This window comes from Penaeus japonicus, unplaced genomic scaffold (assembly GCF_977035675.1).
Source record: "Penaeus japonicus unplaced genomic scaffold, GWHDUDI00000001_assembly GWHDUDI00000020, whole genome shotgun sequence".
Classification (NCBI taxonomy): Eukaryota; Metazoa; Arthropoda; class Malacostraca; order Decapoda; family Penaeidae; genus Penaeus; species Penaeus japonicus.
Genome location: NW_028234422.1, coordinates 29237972 through 29252971, shown reverse-complemented (window position 1 = coordinate 29252971; position 15000 = coordinate 29237972). Strand labels below are relative to the sequence as shown.

Genomic DNA, 15000 nt, shown 5'->3' with positions numbered 1-15000 from the left:
AGAGAGAGAGAGAGAGAGAGAGAGAGAGAGAGAGAGAGAGAGAGAGAGAGAGAGAGAGAGAGAGAGAGAGAGAGATGAATGAATAAAGGAATATATACCATCTTGAGGACACATAACTGTTCACTGTCATCATGTTTAGAGAAAGCAGTAGTTAAGTACTTCCGCGTTTATTGCAGTGCCTCCGGTAAGCCCTTGCTGAAGGTGCCAGAGTGCCGCTTGCATTAACACCAGTGACCCCGAGGTAATGTGGCCTGAGAGCTATCCTTGTGGCACCAGCATTCAGGGCGACGCCCGTAACTGACACTGGCCCAGATGGGCGGTGACGGGATGGCACTGTTACGAGCGGGAGTGTTTTATGAATGGGCGCCTGCGTAACGCTGGCCGACGTGGCCGAGGCTCTCCCGGGCCGCAGAGCCAGTCTGGCCGCGGCGAGGGAAATTGCCGTAGGTCATGGCGCTGCGTCACGCTCGCTCATTAGGGTGCGGCGTGGCATCGGGAATGGCACCCCCGGGGACGCGACGCCAGGGGGGCCCGGCCGGGGGGACAGCGAAGGCGTTGGTGCGGCACCGGCCGGCTCTGAAGGAAAACCCCTGCGCGAGCGTGGCACTGTTGTTTCCAGCTTGGCCTCCGCGTGAGGAGGGAGCCGAAGCATCTGCGATTCGGCCCCGGCGTCCCGGCGTGAAAGCATCGGCGTTGAGCGCACGATGGGCGTGGTCCGGGCATGTGTGCGTGGCCCCGGCGTGGGACGCGATACCCGTCTGTGGGTGGCAGCGGGTATAGTGTGGCGCGGAGTGTGGGAGAGCGAGATGGAAGGTTGGCGACCAGCTGTGGATCGTTATTGTGTGGATGACGACGAGCCAGATGGCAACGAGAGGGGGAGGGGGGCGGAGGGCCAGGGGCAGGGCCAGCCAGGGCCAGGGGCAGGACGCAGCTGTGCCCGGGGCTCCGGCGCAACACCTGTTGATGCCCCATCCTGCCAGCTGTCACCCGGCCTCCTGCCCCGCTCCCCCGCTCTTTCTCCCCTGTCCTTTCCCAGCTCCCTCCCTCCCTTCCCTCTCCCTCCCTTCCTTCCCCTCCCTTCCTTCCCCTCCCTTCCCTCCCTCCCTCCCTCCTTCCCCTCCCTTCCCCTCCCTTCCTTCTTTTACCCTCCTTCCCTTCCTTCCCCACTCCCTCCCTCCTGCTGTGGCCCCGAAGAGGTGTTCCCACGTTTGTACTTGCCAGTGCCAGATTCTCGGTCATTGGTAGGAGTGAGAGGACTTCCTGCTGCTCTAAAAAAGGGGGGAATAGGGGGAGGACACGAGGGTGAAGAGGGGGGAGAGGTAGAAAGGGAAGGGGAGAGGAGCGAGAAATTGGAGGGAAGGAGAGGGTGAGGACAGGAGGAAGAGCGGGAAGGAGAGGAGGAAGAGAGGGAAGGAGAGGAGGAAGAGAGGGAAGGAGTGGAGAAGAAGGAGAAGAGGGAGGAAGAGAGTGCGTAAGGACAGGAGGAAGAGAGTGAAGACGAAGGGATAGAGGAGAGAGAGGGAGAAGAGAGAGAGGTAAGAGGAGGAGAGGTGAGGCGAGAATAGTAGAGGAAGGAAGATGAAAGTGAAGAATAGGTAAGTAGAGAGGAAGGACAGGGAGAAGAGAGGAAGGGACAGGAGAGAAGGAAAAAGGGAAGGGGAAGGGGGGGAAAAGGGGGGGGGGGGGGGAAAAAAAAAGGGGAAGGGGGGAGGAAGGGGGGGGAAGGGGAGGGGGGGAAAGGGGGAGGGGGGGGGAGGGGGGGGGGGGGAGGGGGAGGGAAGGGGGGGGAAGGGGGAAAAAGGAGAGGAAAAGGAGAGAGGAGAGAAAAGGGAAGGGGGGAAAGGGGGGGGGGGGGGGGAAAAGGGGAAAAGAGAGGGGGGAAGGGGGGAGGAGAAAAGGGGGGGGGGGGGGAAGGGGGAGGGGGAGGGAAGAAGGGAAAAAAAGGAAAAAGGGGGGGGGAAAAGGGGAGAAGAGAAAAAAAGAAAAAAAAAAGAAAAAGGGGAAAAAAAGGAAAAAAAAGAGAAAAAAGGGAGGGGGAAAAAAAAAAAGGGAAAAAAAAAAAGGGGGGGGAAAAAAGAGGAGGGGAGGGGGAAGAGGAGGGGGGGGGAGGAGGGGAGGGGGGAGGGGAAAAGAGAAGGAAAAAAGGAGGGGAAAAAAGGGGGAAAAGGAGGAGGGGAGAAGGGGGGAAAGAAAAAGAGGGGAAGGGGGGGAAAAAAAAAGGAAGGGGAAAGAAAAAAAGAAAAAAAGGGAAAGAAGGGGAAAAAAGGGAGGGAGGGGAAAGGGAAGAGGGAGAAAAGGGAAGAAGAAGGGGGGGGGGGAGGGGGGGGGGGGGGGAAAAGGGGGGGGAAAAAGGGGGGGGGGGGGGGGGGTTGCTAAATTTTCTTTTGTGTGGGGGTTAGGGGTTTCCCCAGGCCTTTTTGTTCTTTTTTTTTTTTTAAATTTGCGGGGGGGCCCCCCCCCTTTCCCCCAAATCTCTTTTTCTTTGGTTTTTTTTTTTTCGGCTTGTCGCTAACAATATCCTCGTGTGTGTAAGGAGAGATGCCGGCACCAGAGACAGCGTTGTTATGATATCCTGCTGCTAGGCTTCTTATGGCCCTCTGCCCCCCCCCCCTCCCCCACTCTCTCCTCCTACTCTACTTCTTTTCCTTGTTTTTGTTTTTGTTTTTTTACTTGTTTCTCATCATCATCGTCGTCTTCTTTTTCTTGTTTTCCCCCTACTTCTTTCCTCTCCTCCTCGTCTTCTTGTTTTCTTTTTTTTCAACTCCTCCTCTTCCTCCTCCTCCTTTTTCCAATTTCTCTCTCTCTCTCTCCTTCTCTCTTTCTCTCTCTTTCTCTCTCTTTCTCTCTCTTTCTCTCTCTTTCTCTCTCTTTCTCTCTCTTTCTCTCTCTCTCTCTCTCTCTCTCTCTCTCTCTCTCTCTCTCTCTCTCTCTCTCTCTCTCTCTCTCTCTCTCTCTCTCTCTCTCTCTCTCTCTCTCTCTCTCTCTCTCTTTCTTTCTTTCTTTCTTTCTCTCTATGTTCTGTCTCACTCTCTTTCACGATCTCTTTCTCTTTCACATTCTCTCTTTCTATATCACGTACTTTCTTTCTCTCGCGTTCTCTCTCTCTCTCACTTTTTCTCTTTTCCTCATAGTGTATCTCTTTCTCACTTTCTCCCCCCCCCTTCTCTCTCTCTCTCTCTCTCTCTCTCTCTCACTCACTTTCTCTCTTTCTCGCTCTCTCGCTCTCTCACGTTATCTCTCCCTCTCTCCCTCCCTTCCTCACCCCCTCTTGAGAGCAATGAGTTGGTAATAGTGATGGTGATGATGATGATGTCGACGGTAGTGATGGCGTTGATGATATTGACGACGATGATGATAGTGACGACGATGATGATCGTGACGACGATGATGATGATAATGAAGAAGAATGAAGAATCTCGCCATCGCTTCCTGCTTCCGGACGAGCGTGGCCGCCAAGACTACAATGCCAGCTGATGTGCGGCTGATTGCGTCATCGCGCCCGCTATTAGTATCAACCGCTGCTGCTCCTCGGGCGGTATGAGCACGCCCACGGTGCCCGCCTCTCCCGCACCCGCACTCCCGCTCATGCCCGCCCATGCTCAATGTCTGTGTCTTTGCCACAGCCTATGCCAATACCAATGCCTATTCCCCCGGGCTGGACCTGTGCCCACGGTTTTGCATACGCCTAACGTTATGCCGACGCCGCCCACCCCTAGCTTTAACTTGCGCCAGTGCCTTTGCTTACGCCCACGCTCAGACCCACGCCCATACCAACCTTCGGGCGCTCGCTAATACCCACGTCCATGTCTGCACCCTCCCCCCCCTCCAGCCCACCCCCGGAAATTCCCCGGACGACGACGCGACGTACCCTCCATGCCGACGGACCTTCGGGAAAGCGTGTCACGGCTCCCTCGGACTGGCGACCGGGCGGGCGGGCGGGCGGGTGGGCGGCCGGCCGGGCGTGTCATGCAGCACTGAGTCATGGCAAATTGCACTCGGGAAGGATGTCATGCAACGACTTCAGCGACGGGAGCAGCAAGAGCAAGAAACAAGCATACAAACGACAGAAGCAACCGGTTTTCATACCTGCTTGTTTTAATGGTGATGATGATGATGATGATTGATCATTATGATTGTTCGAAGGACTTGAAGCTTCTGGTGTAGCATTGTAATTATCATTGTTGATATATAAAGAAACGGAGACAGGTACACATAGACACACGCACAAGAAAGAGAGAGAGAAAAAAAGAGAGAGAGAGAGAAAGAAAGAGACAGAGAGAGAGAGAGCGATAGAGAGAGAGAGAGCGAGAGCGAGCGCGAGCGAGAAAAAACAGTATGAAAGGAACAAACAAACAAACAATAACAATAGCCAAACCGGAGGACAGAGAGCGTGCACGGAGTCATTACCAGCTGGCAGGCAGAGTGTGGTTGAGGCATCGCTTGGTCAAGACACCCCCCTCCCCCGTCCCCCTCTCCCACCCCCTCCCCTTCCCCGTCCCACTCTCCCCCACCCCTCCCCTGTTCCCCTCTCCCTTCCCCGTCCCCCTCTCCCACCCCTGTCCCCCTCTCCCTTCCCCTTCCCCCTCCCCTCTCCCTCCCCTCCCCCGTCCCCCTTCCCCCTCCCCTCTCCCTCCCCTCCCCTAGTCCCCCTCCCCCTTGCTTGCGGTCGATCGGTACTGGTTGATTGGTTGGTAGAATGGAGGAAGAGGAAGTTTGGTCGTCGGTGGGGCTCATCCAGCCGGATTTGTGGATGAGATGGATGACGGGACCGGGTGGGGACTAGGAGGGGGGGCTGTGGGGGTAGCATGAGGGAGGATGTGGCGTGGATGAGACTTATGCGGAGGGCTGGGGGGAGGGGGGTAGCATGAGTGAGGATGTGGCGTGGATGAGACTTATGCGTGAGGATGTGTCACGGAGGAGGAGGAGGATGTGTCATGGTTGAGAATGTGCCACGGTTAAGCCTGTGTCATGAATGTGAGGACGTGTCAAGATCAAGATCGAGAACGGTGTTACGATTCAGCCTGCGTCAGGAATAGGAGCGGGGGCCTGGTTGTGAGCGTGTCATTGTTGGAAATGTGTCATGAGCGAGGACAATGTCATTGTTGGAAATGTGTCATGAGCGAGGACAATGTCATTGTTGGAAATGTGTCATGAACGAGGACGTGTCATTGTTGGAAATGTGTCATGAGCGAGGACGTGTCATTGTTGGAAATGTGTCATGAGCGAGGACGTGTCATTGTTGGAAATGTGTCATGAGCGAGGACGTGTCATTGTTGGAAATGTGTCATGAGCGAGGACGTGTCATTGTTGGAAATGTGTCATGAACGAGGACGTGTCATTGTTGGAAATGTGTCATGAACGAGGACGTGTCATTGTTGGGAATGTGTCATGAGCGAGGACGTGTCATTGTTGGAAATGTGTCATGAGCGAGGACGTGTCATTGTTGGAAATGTGTCATAAGCGAGGACGTGTCATTGTTGGCAATGTGCCATGAACGAGAACGTGTCATTGTTGGCAATGTGTCATGAACGAGGACGTGTCATTGTTGGAAATGTGTCATGAGCGAGGACGTGTCATTGTTGGAAATGTGTCATGAGCGAGGACGTGTCATTGTTGGAAATGTGCCATGAACGAGGACGTGTCATTGTTGGGAATGTGTCATGATTGAGAATAGAATATGTGAGTGGCCACCTGAAAACATGTCAAATAAATGTTATCACCCTTATTCTTTATTATTGTTATTTATTTATTTTTTATATTAGACCGTCGCTGAAACTGCGCTGATGAGGATAAGGATAAGATCAAGTAATGGCCGAGACGGTATGATTAAAGAACACAGAGAGGGAGGGGGGGAGGATGGGGGAGAGGGAGAGGGAGAGGGAGAGGGAGAGGGAGAGGAAGGGAAGGGGGGTGGGGAGAGGAAGGGAAGGGGGATGGGGAAGGGAGAGGAGAGGGAGAAGGAGGGAAAGGGAAAGGAAAAGGAAAAGGAAAAGGGAAAGGGAAAGGGAAGGGGGATGGGGGATGGAGAGGGAGAAGGAGAGCGAGAAGGAGGGGGAGAGGGAGGGGAAGGGAAAAGGAAAAGGGAAGGGAAGGGGGAGAGACGGATGGAAGAAGGCCTGTTTGTTTCTGATCGTTGAAAAAACATTTCTTGTAATTCACGAAGACGGCGAATTTTATTTTTTTATTGCCATGTTTGTTGACTTGCATGATCTAGTAATGATGATGGTTACTATTTTGTTATTATTTTGTTACTATTTTTATTTTTGTTATTGTCAGAATGTGTGCGTTCTGCGAGAATTCATAATTTTTTATATGAAAATATATGAAAATTATTCATATATTTGCAAGCTTAAACCTTTATCAGAAAGGCCTATTAAATACAAGAAGTATCGTTTCGCATGATGTCTTTCAGCGCTTTTGCAAAAGAAAAAGAAAAAAAAACGATGAATCAGTAAGACAATAATGTTGATCAATTAGTTTTGCAATTCTCACTTTAGTTATTTAGTTTCTTATTTACGAAGATTTTCAATTCTTTTATGGATCGCACGGCTAGTGGGATAGAATAGAGAAATACTCCAAAGAACGGTATTTTCACGAAAACTTACAGCCTCGCTCTTTTCAAAAATGTCCCCTGTTTACCCCCTCTTCCTGTCTACCTCTCCCTGTCCTCATCCCTTTCTTACCTCCCTCCTCCTGCCTACCTCCCCTCCATCCCCCTCCATCCCCCCCCCCCCTCTTTGTGTACCTCCCCTTCCAACCTTACCTGTTGCAGTACACCGTGCGGGCTCAGGACGACTGACCACAGACTCAGGGTCACGCGCCTCGTTCTGGCCCGACCCCGTGCACTTGATAGGAGAGGAGACGGACCCTGGCGTTGCACGGGGCCCGAGTCAGGGTCTGTCGCGCGGGCGTCCTGGCTGAACCCGGGAGACCTCGCTCGCCCTCTCCCTCGCTCCCTCGCGCCGTTGAGTGCAGGAGGGGCCGTTGGGCACGGGCGCTTGGGGGGGAGGGGGAGGAGGTGGGGGTGGGGGTGGGGGTGGGAGATAGGATGCGGTGGGGGTAATGGGGGGGGTAAGCTTTGAGGTTTGTTGTGTGGGTGTATGTGGTGTGTGTATGTATGCATACACACACACACACACACACACACACACACACACACACACACACACACACACACACACACACACACACACACACACACACACACACACACACACACACACTCACTCACTGTGCATACATACCTTTTATCTACCATGGCGTTGGCTGATCGACAGGCCAAGTTCAGAGTTCATTCAGCGATATATACAGTATTATTATTATTGAGATAAGTACAAAAAATAATGTTATGATAATAGAAGTTAATTGAAAGATAACTGTGAATAGAGTACAGTGATGGTTTTCATTATGATAATTTTCACTACTCTGATTTCCTTTTAATGTTGTTTTTCATGGTGGTGGTTGAAGTAATTAGCATTGTTATTCATTGGATGAAATAATTATCTTTGTTATTCTTTGGATGAAGTACTTAGCTTCGTTATTCATTGGATGAAGTAATTATCTTCGTTATTCAATGGATGAAATAGTTATCTTCGTTATTCAATGGATGAAATAGTTATCTTCGTTATTCAATGGATGAAATAGTTATCTTTGTTATTCAATGGATGAAATAGTTATCTTTGTTATTCAATGGATGAAGTACTTAGCTTCGTTATTCATTGGATGAAGTAATTATCTTCGTTATTCAATGGATGGAATAGTTATCTTCGTTATTCAATGGATGAAATAGTTATCTTCGGTATTCAATGGATGAAGTACTTAGCTTCGTTATTCATTGGATGAAGTAATTATCTTCGTTATTCAATGGATGAAATAGTTATCTTCGTTATTCAGTGGATGAAATAGTTATCTTCGGTATTCAATGGATGAAGTAATTAATTACCTTTGTTATTGTCTCAGCCTGGGTGAATGTAGCATTGCTTATTGTTTTGACTCTGATGTACTCATTACTACTGTTTTGAATATCGATACCATTAATGTAATAACAGATATTGTTACTTTTGCAATTGCCATGACTAAATATGTTGTTCATGCTGTATTTTTTTTGCTATTATGATTACTGGCACTTACTGTTACTGCTGCTGGTAATGTTACTTTTACTATTACCATTACTATTGCTATTACTATTACTTTACTGCTGCTATTGATATCACTGATACAATTACTCATACCCATTATCATTACCATTATATTAATCATTCATTACCCCCAAACGAACTAGTTACTGACCCCCCTTCTCTTGCAGGTATCGCACCGCAAGGGGCTGCCGCATGTGATCTACTGCCGTGTGTGGCGCTGGCCTGACCTTCAGAGCCACCACGAGCTGAAGCCGTTCGAGCACTGCCAGTACCCCTTCTCGGCCAAGCAGAAGGAGGTCTGCATCAACCCGTACCACTACAAGAGGGTCGAGAGCCCAGGTCAGTTGATGAGGTCAGAGTGGAAGGAGTGAGATAGAGGGAGAGGGAGAGGTAGAAGATAAGAGCGAGAGAGATATAGAGATAAAGACAAAGAGAGATAGAGACAGACAGGCAGAGAGAGGGGAAGAAGAAAGAGGTAGTGCTGAAGGGAGAGACAAATAATGAGGCAGAGAAGGTGGATGTTCTTGTTCCTTATGACTGAGGTTCCAAGAGCAAGTTCCACATGTCGACCAGAACCTTCAGATGTCTTGTCTCTTGTGTGCCCTGTCAAGTTTATGACTGAGAGGGAATCAGATTGCCCCAGCTGTGGAAAGGTTTACGAGTGTGAGATCAAATGCTTCCCCGAAGCTGAACTTGGGCAGATGATGCAGCAAAATGACTCGGGGTTGTGAGGTTGAAGATTATGTAAATAAAAAAAGAAGTGGCCTTTAGAGTGGCGATGTTATCAGAGCTTTCAAACGCCAGCTGCTTTTGTGTGGAGGAGGAGGGTGACAGGCAACTGCACTCCCTTTATTCTACCTTAAATGTCCTTTGATAAACAGGGCAAGGTTGAGCATAGGGTAGGGTAAGGGTGAGTGAAAGAGAGAAGGGTTGAAGAGATTGAGTGTGAAGGATATAAGAAACAAAACTAAAAGATCTGAATAAATGTTTGAATGGATGTTAGAGAAGAGCTACAGCCTTGCATAGTGCCACAGAGTGCATCATCAAGTTTTTTCAAGGAAGGGATTGATAGTTCATTTGGATTTTAGGGATGTGATCACCTATAACCTTTTAGTAGTACAGGAAATCAGATTGTTTGCATAGACAAGTATACAGTATAAACTGTATATTTGACTGAATGTTGCTTTACATGAGCACCCCAGAGTGCTAAGGATGCTGTAAGGTTTGGTAGCACATAAACCTGATGTACAGAATCTCACTAAGAACGTTATATGAATTCAGTTATTTTTTGCTTGTCCTATTTACACATCACTGTTCATCATGCCTCGTATGTTTGTTTGATTTTAAATGTAAAGTCTCTTTCCTTCTTCTGGTAAGTTTTATGTTTGTCATTTGGGCATGCGACTTATGTTCCTTTTGTTTTGTAAACAGGCAAAGATGCACTCTGTTGTGGGGGCAGATTGGAGGGGGCAGTTATAAGGATATATGCCACAGGAATGACTGTGAGATTAGGGGAACTTTGAAAAGAAGAGAATGTATCATTGCAGTCTATTTGAATGTTTGTAAAAGAGTTTTCTTCATTTTTTCTTTCTTTGTCTCTAACCTAATTTAGAAAGGTGTTAAGAAAATCTATATTTATTTACCCATATGAAAAAATATTACTAAACATTTTTACTAATTAAATTGGCCACTGTATCTGAGAATTTACTATGTACTTGGAAAAGACATGGTTCATGTCCCTTGGTAATAAAATCTCATCCATGTCCTCTTTATTTTCCTTAATTCTAGTTCTGCCTCCTGTACTGGTTCCACGCCACTCTGAGTTTGCGCCGGGCCACTCGCTCCTGACGTTCCAGCAGCAGCACCCGGAGCCCATGCCCAACAATGTCTCGTTCTCACAGAATGGGTTTGTGCATTCCCCCATGGGAGGGACATCTCACCCCCAGATGGGAAGCCAAACCATCACGGGCATCAACCAGCCTCCTTCACCTGTCGTCAGCCCATCCAGCCAAAGCCCCCTCAGCCCCTACTGCAGTTTCCCTGGTTGGTATTTGTAGACCTTTCTTTGGTCTTCCTCTAGTTTCTTCCCATTTTGCTTGTATTTTTCCCTATTCGTCTATCTCCTTTTCAGCTAAATCCTAACTGGCCTTCAGCTCCCTTTCTGTCCATGTAGTCACAGCAGCAGAGCTTCTTGTACATGCCTTATTGTTGGGTCTTAGAATGTTTACTTGTAGACCTAATGTTGTTATCAGGGAAAGGTTTAAAGCAACTGCTAGGTTCTGTTATTATTCTTGATGAGTGACTATCAAAATCATGGGATTGAAGCCTCTTTTGTTGGTGTGTTCTATGCACAGCAGAGTGCACACTCATCTCTTGCAAATTTCAGTCTGTACGGCACTTTCAGTTTCTTAACGTAACAGAATTGCTGTTAAATAATAGTAGATATCTTGGGTTCCTGTTCCTGTTATCTAATCTTTATTACATTCCAAAATATTTCTTTAATACTTGTAATTGCAGTATCAACTGTCAATTTTTTTTTTTTTTTTATAGTATTGATAGTTTATCAATGTAACACTTTGAATAGTGGTGATGACAAGCTATTTTTGCTTGTCTAGTTTGTGGAGTATATCTTTCATGGGTATTGCAAATGATTATTATTCCTTATTATGTATCTGATGCTATGAAATTAAAAAGTTGTTCTTAGGAAAAAAATTAGATGATGATGATGATGATGATCAATCCAGAAACTCTTTGCTTTTATATCCTGCTTTTCCCCTCACAGGAGGTGGAAATCTAGGTGGCCTGAACCAGCCACCATCTCCTGTTGTCAGTCCATCCAGTCAGAGTCCTCACAGTCCTTATGCCAGTACCCCGGGTCAGTACAGGAGGTCCTTTGCTCCCATTTGTCTATTTATATTTTATTGCATGTGTCTTTTGAGGAAAGTATTTATGGGAATCGAGTTAATAATACGTGATTGTGATTTGTTTTCTCTGAGACCTGACACTTTTTGTGCTGCTGTCTCCTTTAATAGCTTTAGACAAAGGATAGAATATTTTCATACCTCTTACATGATATGCAAAGTCCTTTAACCTCTTCTGAATTCCATTGTCGTCTTAATCTTTGCTCAAGCCATGTGCATTGTTGTAAAAGATCTGGGCTTTGTTGGTGCTATTGTGTGTAAAATTGCAATGAGTTTTTAAAATGAACAGTTTAAAAGAAAAAACAAATCAGCCATTCAGATTTGCTATGCAGTAACTAGATGTGTTTACCACCAAAGCAGATACACCACCGCCTGCATACAGTCCAAGCGAGGACATCAAGCAGACTCAACAGACCGACACCGCTATGGACACCGTTCCAGTGGGGACAGTGATAAACTCCAATGTCACACCTGTCACATACCAGGTAAAACATATCAGAAACCTTGAAGATGATTTTATAATATTTATTGATAACTGATGACTTGCAAGATCTATAAAGTGATGTGATATTTATATTGACGTGGTATTCACGAAAGCAGCTTATTGAGGTTTATCATAATAATTTACAAATTGTTTTTGTTTTGCAGGAGCCGACATACTGGTCGAGTATAGCATATTATGAGTTGAACAACCGAGTAGGAGAGGTCTTTCACGCCCAGACGCATTCTGTCATAGTCGATGGATTCACAGATCCAAGCAACAACTCAGAGCGCTTCTGCTTAGGCTTACTGTCCAACGTTAATCGTAATTCTACAATTGAAAACACAAGAAGACACATTGGGAAAGGTGAGTACAAGGAAGAATACATGTTGGTATGTATTGAGGCAGTGACTTGTTGTCTGTGGTTGGTAGAGAGGATGAGATGACCTTGGACGTTGCTTTTTGAGTCCTGTTATTGTTATGGTTGCCATGAAAAAAGAAAATATGTGTATATGTTGAAATTTAGAGAACCAGGTAATGTTGTCACTATCTCCATGTCATAAAACAATTTTAAAGATTTTACAAAAGTTCCCTGCTTGATAGTTACTCTTTACTTCCACATTTTTAGGAGTTCACCTCTACTATGTGGGAGGGGAAGTATATGCAGAGTGTCTGTCAGACTCAGCCATCTTTGTGCAGTCTCGCAACTGCAACCACCACCACGGCTTCCATCCCTCCACAGTGTGCAAGATCCCTCCAGGCTGCTCCCTCAAGATCTTCAACAACCAGGAGTTCGCTCAGCTCCTCTCGCAGAGTGTCAACCACGGCTACGAGGCTGTCTTTGACCTCACCAAAATGTGCACAATAAGGTAAGCTGTCACATTGCTCAAAAGTAAGATATTTGTGTTCCGATCTAAGCTTATGAGCAGGTTGGTCAAAGCCTCATGGATATCTAATGTTACTAGGGAAATATTTTCTCCCATTAGCTTTCAACATATGAGATCAAAACCATACCATTTTTAATAACAACCGTAAAAACACACTCACACTCACTCGCTCACCCACATGGTTTCTCAATCTCTTCATCTTGCAGGATGTCCTTTGTGAAGGGCTGGGGTGCCGAATACCACCGCCAGGACGTGACAAGCACCCCATGCTGGATCGAGATCCACCTGCACGGCCCCTTACAGTGGCTGGACAAGGTGCTCACGCAGATGGGTGCGCCCAACGACAGGATTTCCTCGGTTTCCTGAGTCCTCCCTCTTCAGCCATCTCCTCACCTCACCTACATCGCTTATAACTCAAATGCTCCTTCTACACAATTCCCCTCACATGCTACTTGGCAGTTTTTATCTTGTAGACCTTTGTAGCCTGTACTTGTCTTTGGTCTGCCGTAATGTTTTATGATGTGCCATTATTATTATTACTTTTTTTTTTATTATTGTTTCCCCCCCTCCCCCAAGGTTCACATGCAGTGACCTTGCTCTACGTTGCATCACACAATGTGATACCAGCCTTAAAAGATGGAGACTTTTAAGCCAAAGTCTTTGATATTTTTTTATGTGTTTCTTGTAGTTGAAATACAATAGGCCATGTTGAAAGTGGAAGTTACAAAAAATATAATAAAATATAAAAAAGTAAAAAAAAAAAAAAAAAGTAGTATGAGTCACAGTATAACAGAGCACAAGTGCATGTACCACCAGTTTTCTGATCTCCTATGATAGGATAATTTTTCTACAACGTTTAACGGCAATACCCTCTCAGTTCAGCATTGGGGCTATTGAACAACAAGGCTTTCCTTTTTTTTTTTCCTTACGAGATTTAAAAAGGTCATCATTGGTATAGCTTTTGGCATAACAGCAAGTTTTACACACCGAGATCAAGAGCTACTGGGACCAGTGCCCAGGTTCTTGTATTTAATTTTCTGCAATAAAATGCTGGTTGAGGGAGCTGTATTGAATCCAAAGTGTACTGACCTGGTTAGTGAGTGAGGCGTTGTGTGACGCGATCTGCAAAAAAAAATAAATAAAATAAAAAAAAAAAATAAAAAAAAAATCAATTTGTGCACAAGGAACAAGAACTGATGGACAGGTCTTGTTTCTCAGGATAAGAAATGATAATAATTACCCCTTTTTTTCTTCATAATATTCAATATCCATGCAAAGGTAGTCTCTGGTACAAAATTTAAATGTTTGAGTCTGTGGTGGCATGTAAAGATTGCAAAAGGAGAGAAGGACATAATCAGAGAAGTGGTCAGGATTTGCCTTAGGTTTATATTTCAGTTATTTTACAGTCAAATTGATTTTGCATTGCAGTATGTAACATCATTTTTTTGTATGTTTCTTTTGAATAACACTTGTCTGTACATGTATTTAAATAGTGATCTGAAAACCAGCAACACATAGTTAAATCATAAGAGTATCCAGAAAAATCAAATAAAAAAAAAGAGCAAAATGTTTTTTCACATTACTAAACATTAGTGCTAACTCAAGTGGTTCCCCTGTCTACAAGTGAGATGTCTTTATCCCTTCTGATGTCAAGATCTTATTCCAATTAGGGACGATCCTCTGTGCATTCAGCAATGTACTGATTCGGTTTAAGTTTTGAAGAAGACGAATCAGAGAAAATAAAGGAATTTGTAATTCTCTTCGTGGATGGATGCAAATAGATATCGTTTTTGACCCATTTTGTGTACGGTTTCCATTGCAGTATTTTTTTGACACGTCACATTCCATTAATGTATTTCTTCTACTCGGAAGAAAGTACTAATTTTTTTTTTTCTCTTTTTTTTTTCATCCATGACAAAATAAGCAATATTGTGATACAGAGAAAATTTTGTATGAAACTTTGTTTACCCTGTTAGAAATTACTTGAAAAATGTGAAATTGTAATGTAGTCCTACAGCTTTTGGGATGTGGCACTTTGTTCTCATTTTCAGTCTTTGAAAAAGGAAGGTTTTTCTTATTTTCATCATCTTTGCTGCCTTTGGTCAGGGGATCCAAAGAGGGAAAAAAGATGCCAGTGATAACTTACTACCTAATTGTGGTACCTGGATTATGTATATGAAATGTAACTCTGCAGATTCAGATTTGCTTATATAACGGAAGGGAGAAGCAAATTTTATTACTGAATGAAAATAGATTAAATTGTATTTAAAAAGAGATGATGAAAAGAAACATATGTAAATTAGGCTCAGAGGATTCGTATTCCACTCTCTCCACTAACTTCTTTTAAAACTGACACATGCAGTAGAAGTATATGAAAGCAGTTTGAAGTAAAGCTGTCACAGTCTTGTACAAAGGGCGGAAGGAGTTTGGAGCTACTATTAAGAGATTCAACATTTTAGCCTCGTGGACTAGCGTACTTGCTGCTTTATACTTTGAACATGCTTGAGTGTAAATATTCATATGTATCATTGAGGTAAAGGGTGCAAGAGTGACGACATTAGTGATAAGTGTTG

General features: G+C 45.6%; 1 protein-coding gene across 4 annotated transcripts in view; it reads left to right on the top strand.

Moving 5' to 3' along the window:
* Mad (mothers against decapentaplegic homolog 1) overlaps positions 1–15000 on the top strand; it is a 63110-nt gene that overhangs the window by 47499 nt on the left and 611 nt on the right. Inside the window, exons 2-8 of one of the 4 annotated variants that reach the window (XM_043011986.2) lie at positions 8306–8477; positions 9927–10181; positions 10921–11013; positions 11420–11544; positions 11708–11906; positions 12169–12409; positions 12634–15000. The exon at positions 12634–15000 is cut by the window's right edge and continues 611 nt beyond it. In XM_043011986.2, the coding sequence (XP_042867920.1) occupies positions 8306–8477; positions 9927–10181; positions 10921–11013; positions 11420–11544; positions 11708–11906; positions 12169–12409; positions 12634–12793 (1245 nt within the window). In that variant the 3' untranslated portion in view covers positions 12794–15000. Of the gene's footprint in view, positions 1–8305; positions 8478–9926; positions 10182–10920; positions 11014–11416; positions 11545–11707; positions 11907–12168; positions 12410–12633 lie in introns of all 4 variants that reach the window. The other 3 variants (XM_043011985.2, XM_086548294.1, XM_043011987.2) reach the window with 3 other exon arrangements.